At 45.3% G+C, this 7,995-nt stretch overlaps 1 protein-coding gene across 6 annotated transcripts in view; it reads right to left on the reverse strand.

Annotated features, from left to right (window-relative positions):
- Positions 1 to 7,995, reverse strand: part of CDK19 (cyclin dependent kinase 19) — a 211,018-nt gene that overhangs the window by 158,586 nt on the left and 44,437 nt on the right. For 4 of the 6 annotated variants that reach the window (XM_019537912.1, XM_019537906.1, XM_019537908.1 and 1 more), the window contains one exon: positions 796 to 871. The exons of 1 other annotated variant lie outside the window; for it this stretch is intronic. In XM_019537912.1, coding sequence (XP_019393457.1) covers positions 796 to 871 — 76 coding nt within the window. Of the gene's footprint in view, positions 1 to 795; positions 872 to 4,646; positions 4,685 to 7,995 lie in introns of those variants that run through there. One more of the 6 variants, XM_019537910.1, reaches the window with a different exon arrangement.

A 7,995-nucleotide genomic window follows, 5' to 3' on the forward strand; every position in this document is an offset into this window, starting at 1 on the left:
GTGCAAGCAGCAGCAGGAGCTGCCCTCACCCCATGAGCCACACCTCAATCCCATGCTCCCCTCACCACCCCCCCAGCTGGGCAGTGCCTGCCCCTACCACCACAGGTGGTACTGATCTTCCCCCCACACCCCTTCCCTCCCCCCTCACCTTCTGACTTACCAGCTGGAGGCAGCTCTACACGCTGCCGGCTCTGCTCCATGCTGCGCCATGGCTGAGCGCAGCACAAGCATTTATCAGACAAATTATCAGCCCCATTGGAATGATAGCTGATTATATATACATAAAAAATAAATAAATAAAAAATAAATAAAAAAAAAAAAAAATCGGTACCAGTCCAATATCAAACTGATATATCAATAAACCTCTAAAAAAAAAATCAGCCTATGAAAACTTTCTGTATCTGAATCTATCCAATGTAACAAGATTACAGTGACCAGACACAAAAGAATAAGCTATCATTATTCTGAAATAAAATACATTATTAGTGAACTTTCCATGAGCATCTTTCAGAACATTACTCCTTCAAATTCATTTTGAAGGCAACCAATTGAAACACAAAAGAGCATTTTTGCTTTTATCTTAAAGACACTCCATCAGAAGGGTGTGTTATAATGTAAATCTCCCATCTATGGACAGGTTATAAGTTAAATATTTGCAAGACAAGTTAGGGAAAGCTTAAAACTGAATGAATATGCCTAAATTTAATGTTTTTCTTTTAAGTTTCTGGATGCGTCTCACACAGAGCAAAACATCATATAAAGCATAAAAAGACACTTTCACTTATATACACTTACTGCAATCTCTCTACAGGCCGACATGGATATCCCTGTACCTTCAATTTGCTTCAGTGCATACTCCTTTTCATCTTTTCTGTGCACAAAAAACAAAAAGAAAAACGTTACAGATCTCATCTGATTTCAATGATTAAGCCAATAAATGCAAGTAGAATAAAAAAATCATCATAAACTAATGCAAGAAATTGAAAAGCCAACTTAAGCCAATTACCGCATGATGGGGGGAGGGAAATCAAAAGCATCTTTATTATCCAGCCACAATCATCAAAACTAAAAATTCAGATCATAACAAGTTGTTAACCTTGCCCTATTTCTCTCTTGAAGGTAACCACCCCCTGCAAGGAGAAGCTCCACAGACTTTCTTCCCTGAATCTAAGATAGCATCTAGCACCAAAAAACCACAAACACATGCCACACTTGCAAATTTCTGTAAGAAAGATCAAAGAACAATGGCAAAGGGCTCATAAAACTAAATTTTAAAAAAATGTAATGACCTACTTTAACCTTACAGCCCCTTAAATTTGTATGTCTTTTCAAAACTGTTGACCAGATCCAGTAGAGTCTCTGCTGGGCTCTCATCAACTGCACATGCTCTTCAGGATTTAGTAAACCCTTAAGCAGAAAAATCTCAGAAATGCATGATGTTCTCATTAGGCCTGTTTGAACTAGCTATTATTTGCTTCAGATTAGGCCAGTTCAGGGGACAGTGATTCAATTGGGTGATTCAAACCATTGTCCTGAAACAATCTGACCAAATCCGATTCAGAGATCCGGCTGCCGCTCAATCTCTTAATTGAACAGGCCCCATCCCCCACCTGCTCTCCCAACCCCATCAATGGCTGCCCCGCCTGGCCCCCACATCCCAGCACTTTAAAAAAAAAAAAAAAAAGCCCCACGCTCACCAGTTCCTGCCAGGCAGGGGGGCAATCCTCACTGCCCTGCACTGCATGGGGAGGCTCTGCCACGAGCCCCCAGAGGCCCCGATCGCCACTGTAGCAGCTGGTGACTGCGGGGCCTTTTTTTCCGCCCCCCACCACTGGGATGCTGGGGCCAGGCAGGGCAGCCATTGATGAGGCTGGGAGAACGGGCAGGGGTCCCCGCATGGTGCCCTCTCCCCCACCCCTACTGGCACAGAGTCTGGGTCCAGTTCCCTGCGGTGGCAAGCAGGGACTGCCCAAATCTCCAAATCTTTTCTGAATTGATTTGGAGAGCTTTGAATTCACCTTTTTATTGGTCTCTCAATTCAATTTGGATCCAGAGACTCAGCTGCTGAAATCGGGCCGGATCTCCTCCAAATAGAACGAGCAATCAACTCTTCGTATAGCCCTAGTTCTCATTGCATAAGAGACTGTGCATTTCAGTCACCAGAGAATGCGGTAAATTGTAGAAGGGCTCAGAAGATCAAAGGTAACAATAAAGCAAGTCTTGCAAAATCCCATTCATCCTCCAACATAACCAATTTACTGTGTATAGTTAACACTGTCTTTAGCTTCCAGTACGTCTGTCATTCACACACCTGTTCTTTGGATTGAGAATTCATTTAGCAGGGAAACTGTCAGCTTATTCCAACTATAAAAGGAGAATTTGAATTTTCAGCACATTTTGCAGAAACTTCAATCTGCTTTTGACCCATAGATAATGCAACAGTTACACTGATTAGAAAATTAGTTTTGCCTACCTCTGATCTTACCTCAAAAGTCAGGAGTTACTACTACTTCAAACAAGCCATAAATTCAATCCCTAGAAACCGGTGTACTATGTTTGTAAATCCACTAACTGCACAGAAAAGGATTATTGAGGTTGTAGATAAATTGGGTGCACTACTCCATTTCTTTTCAACAACTGCCCCCCAACCCTGTCTTTAGCAGGAGCAAGAACACATGCCACGTTTTTCCCTGTTGGCAGCTTAGAAACTGGTTTCAACTACAGAAGAGCCTTTATTAACTAACAGATTCCTTTAGCTCAAGTCTGCCAGATTCTAAGTCCCCAGAGGCTAGATCCATGGGGGCTGAACACCATGCAGTCTGCACAAGACAAACCATGGGCCACTGACCTACATGAATGCTCCACCCTGTGCAGGACCTCTAACACCGCTGTACCAAGTGCCCCTTCCGTGCCACAACTGCAATGCATGGGCACCATTCCAGACTACACAAGTCAAGAACCTGATGGTGTTTAGCACCAAAAAATGCAAGGCTCTCCACCTTGGGAGGAAAAACCTGCAACATGTCTATAGGCTCGGCAGTGCTACGCTGAATAGCACTACACAAGAGAGGGACTTGGGGGTCAGGATTGACCACAAGATGAACATGAGCCTTCAATGTGATGCCGCAGCTAGTAAAGTGAGCAAAATGCTGGCTTGCATCCATAGTGCTTCTCAAGCAAATCCCAGGACGTCATTCTCCCGTTTTCTGCCTTCATGAGGCTGCAGCTAGAGTACTGCGTCCAGTTTTGGGCTCCACAATTCAAAAAGGATGTGGAAAAGCTTGAGAGGGTGCAGAGGAGAGCCATGCGCATGATCAGAGATCAGGAAAACAGACCTTACGATGAGAGGCTGAGAGCTATGGGACTCTTCAGCCTGGAAAAGCACAGGCTCAGGGGTGATGTGGTGGCCACCTATAAGTTTATCAGGGGTGTTCATCAGGATCTGGGGGAACGTCTGTTCACCAGAGCGCCCCAAGGGATGACAAGATCGAATGGTCACAAACTCCACCGCGACTGATTCAGGCTGGACATAAGAAAGAACTTCTTCACTGTCCAAGTCCCCAAGGTTTGGAATAGCCTGCCGTCGGAGGTGGTTCAAGCACCTACTTTGAACACCTTCAAGAGAAACCTGGATGTTTTTCTTGCTGGGATCCTATGACTCTAGCTGACTTCCTGCCCCTGGGGCAGGGGGCTGGACTCAATGATCTCCTAAGGTCCCTTCCAGCCCTAATGTCTATGAAACCTATAAAATATGAAATCTACACAGCCCCAACCCCTCCTCCCTACATAGCCTGGACCACCCTCAGCTCCTCATGTTTCTGTGCAGCCCCGCCCTCTGGGCTGGGACAAGCAGCGGAAGATGGAGAAGGGTGTGGGAGCCAAGAGTCTCCAGCTGCTGTTGCAGCCATTAGGATGTAAGGCGGAAGGGGAGGGAAATGGCAGCTGAGTGAAAGCCCAGGGACTACAAATTAACCCCCCAAGAGCCACATACAGCCTGTGGGCCACCAGTTGGACAGCTTGGTTTAGTTTATGAGAAGAGATAGCAACCTGCAACCCACTGAGCTATCTTATGGAAAAGAACAGTCAACCTTAAATGGAAAAACCTCTTTCAGAAGTTTAAAAAGGAAAGCCTCACCAACAGCTAGTTCATTTGACAATTAAACACTCTGAGATTACCCAATTTTCATGTACACATTACTGATATGTGGCTGAGTAAGTTAGCAGTGTTACTTACACTTTTCTCTTAAGCTATGTGAAAGCATGATCAAGAAATGGCTGTTTTAACTACTCTGCCAAAGAATGAAGAAAAAACCTACTGCCAAATGATATTGTCATCTAAAATGACTCCCCAGGTATTAGAAGTGATTAGCTGCATCAGTCTGAAGTCAGGGAGAAGATAAAACTACCTGGGGTTCAGAGATGCACAAGTTTTCATAGTTTTTCCAATTACTCTCCCCCCACTTATGAGCAGCCCTTCAAAAACTGAAATATATTAAAAATCCAACATTCCATGACAAGTCAAAACTTCTACACCATAATTAAATACCACATTTATTTATTCATATCCCAAAACAAGATGCCCATCTTATTCAAGCATGTGTGGGAAGACAAAAAAAAAACCAACCAAGATTTTTCCAAAGCCTTACCTGCCACAGCACAGGCTCATCATAGCTAAATGCTTTGCATGTTGAGCAGGAGCAGAGTCCACTTGTCAGCATTACTCCCTCTCCCCTTGCTGCTAAAGCAAAAACTACTTCCAGTTCAGCAATGGCTCAAAGAGGATCAACCCTCTAGCTTTTGGCTGAGCAACAAGGGGAGGGAACTGACAAGGAGTGATACTAATGAGTGGACTCTGTCCCTGGTCCATGAAGGTGGAAGAGGAGCAGTGTCCTCAACAGCCATGTAAGCATCCTTAAGCCACTATAAAAATCAGTTTCCTCACTTAATATCTTTAAAGATATTACATCTACCGAAGAACCTTGCCCTGCCTATGGCCTTAGACCAACATGGCTACAACAAAAAACCCAGTTTCCTCACTTAAAACATACAGCCCAACTTTGGATGGCTATTGCTAAGGAAAAAGGCATGTAGTCTGCAAATAAATACAGCATGCTTTTCATTATACAGAACTATGCATACAAGGGCAATACCAGATTCCTTATGTACCTAACTAGCCGCGTTCTCACATTTAAGTAAGATATATATGTAAGTATACTGTTAGACTCTTAACATTTTATTTATTTGTTTAAATATTTGAACGTGATGCTACAGAATACCCAAGAACGTCCTTTGGTAGGTTACAGCACAAGTAATTCTATCTAATGATCTTCCACAAAGCATTAATAATTCACTATTTAGAAAATATACTGTGACAGGTCACTTTTGGGTGCCTGCCACTTTAAGGTTGGGAGCAGGCAGCCGACAGGTGCGGGCCAGCCCTGATGAGGCAGCCATTTTAGACCTAGGCCCACACGGCAGAGGCAGCAACCTGCTTCTGGCAGCCAGAAAAACATCACCCGGCTGAGCTGCTGCTTGGAACATCCTTGGAGGTAAGGGCAGGAACTACAGGGATGGCAGTAGGCTCCTGGTTCTGGGTCTGACTGAAAAACGCACCCTGCTGGGGAAGGATGGCCTGGTAGGTCTACCCATGGCAGAAGAGCTCCCCAGAAATGCCAGGCTAGTTGCCTCCCCAGTGAAAGACAGGGAGGGGCACCTTAAAACCCCAGCCTCCACATCCTGATGAGTCACCCAGACTTAGGGACAGGCATGGGGGCCAACCATATCTTCAGACATCTGAGCTCCACAGGGGTGTAAGACCCCAGGGGCCCCAGTGAGGCTGCAGTAAAATGGACTGCAGAGAGGGCAGGAGAATGGCCCCAGAGGGGGGCAGTAAAGTATGGTGAGTCCGCACAGAGTAGGGGGTGTCATTATGACCTGAAGGACTGTGCGTAAGCAAGGTGTCGAGTAGGACTGAAGGCTGGCCTAAAGGGCCGCATGAGGGGGTGTAGTGAGTAGGGCTGAAGGATGCCTGAATAGCACATAGGCCAACCCCTATGAGTACGTGAAAGTGGAAAGTCGCCCAGTGAGGGGCTAGGGGCAGAATCAGCCCAGTGTTAGGCACAAGGACTATGCCACAGTGTAGGGGAGCACAAGCAATCCAAAGGGCTGCATGTGCAGTGCCAACATGAGAGTAATCAAGCCTGATGGCCCAAGGGGGTCACTCAAGGGAGCAAAGTAGGTTGAGGGTAGTCCAGTGAGGGGCAGCATGCAAGAGGCCCTGTGAGAGAGTGTAGACTAGAAGAGGCTCCAGTGAGAGGGGGGCGGTATGAATGTGGCCCTAAAAGGGGCAGTGTGCAAGAGGCGCAGCAGTGGATCAGGTTTGGCCCAGCCCGAAACTGGGGTGCAAGAATAAACTGGATGCCATCTGCAAGGCATGGGACACAGTAAGGGAAGGTTGAAGCCATATGTAAACCCCTAGGCATCAGGATCTTAAATGGGCAGCCTCCCACATTTTACACCAGGTTAAGAAACAGCAAGTCATGGCAGGAAAGACTGGGTGGACTGCCCTACTTAGACAGGTGGGCAGGCTGACATGAGACCTGGGCCTGTCACATATACACTTTTGTAGCAACAAGATATTTATATTTATTATATAGAACTTAAAAGCCACATAAACTATGTTATTTTACCAGGCATTTTAAAAATAAAAACTGAACCATACAAGATGTGTGTTCTGCCTTAAAGTTTTCCTGGATCCAGCATTTGCCAGTTGACCTAGGTGAAAAATAGTTCTGTAAATCCACAAGGTTAATTTCTTACTATACAGTAAAGTGAAATAAATGCTTACCTGGTTTTATGTCAATTCTTCTTTGTAAAATGCAAAAACAACCTTATTCATTGTTCCTGATGTTATTTTGCACTTTATTTGTCTCCCTCTGAATAAATAAGGCCACATGGGTGGCACACAGGTCCAAGGTTTTACCAAACACAGCATGTTTCAGAGGATTTACACCACCTTAAATTTTATTAAGTATCAGAATATTTGTGTCAAGTAATTTTACAAGCAAGCTAATGGAGAGCCAAAGCAGTTTGCCTAAAATCACAGCAATGGCATTAACAAAAACCAGGATGACCTAAAACTAGCCTGTTGCTCTAACCACTAACAATCACTTCTAAGACATTACTTTATGAGCCCTCTTCAAAATTCAGCTAGGTTGTATATTTGTCATGGCAACTTAGTTTGAATTCATGTAAGCTTAATTTAGGTATTATCAGGTAAAATTTAATGACCTGCATTCAGGAACTGCTATGGTGAATTGCTGGTGCTTATAAGTTGTAATAGTGACAGTTCGTCTTCTAAATAATATGAAAGTACTTGTTCTACTAAGGTTATACCAGACATCTAGCAACACTGTCCAGAGCAGGGGTTTGTAACCTATGGCCCACAAGCCAGGTTTGGGCCATGAAGAAACTGGACCTGGCCCACAGCAGCTCAGAAAATCTGCAGCATACACCAGTCACAGTGGAGAGGGTCCAAGCACCTGCCCTGTTCAATTTAGTCTTTCCTGCACCAGAGGAAGCATCCACAGGCTCCTAGCGCCTGGCTCTTTCTGCATCTGCTGATCACTGGAGCAGGGAGTAATAGAGGAAAGCTGTGTGGGGCTGTGGCCCACAGCAAGAGCTAAGTAACGCTGCCACAGCAAATATGTTGCCAGTGCCTCCTCTAGAGTGGTGTAAATTGTAAAAGGCACCACACAGAAACAGCACAACTCCAATGTTCCCCTATAAACAAAACTGGGCAGGCAGGCAAGAGAGAAGCAACAGCAGCAGGAACCAGCGCAAGCTTGGCTGTAGCCTACCAGGCAGGTGTGGGACAGAGACTAAGAGAGCTGGTGATGCCAGACTGCTCCCTGTCCCCTCTTGCAGGGGATTCTGTTGCTGCCAGTGGCAGCAGCTGCTTTCCTGCTCTTTGCAGCATGCTGCAAACCAGGCCAG

This window comes from Crocodylus porosus, unplaced genomic scaffold (assembly GCF_001723895.1).
Source record: "Crocodylus porosus isolate Cpor-Errol unplaced genomic scaffold, CroPor_comp1, whole genome shotgun sequence".
Lineage (NCBI taxonomy): Eukaryota > Metazoa > Chordata > Crocodylia > Crocodylidae > Crocodylus > Crocodylus porosus.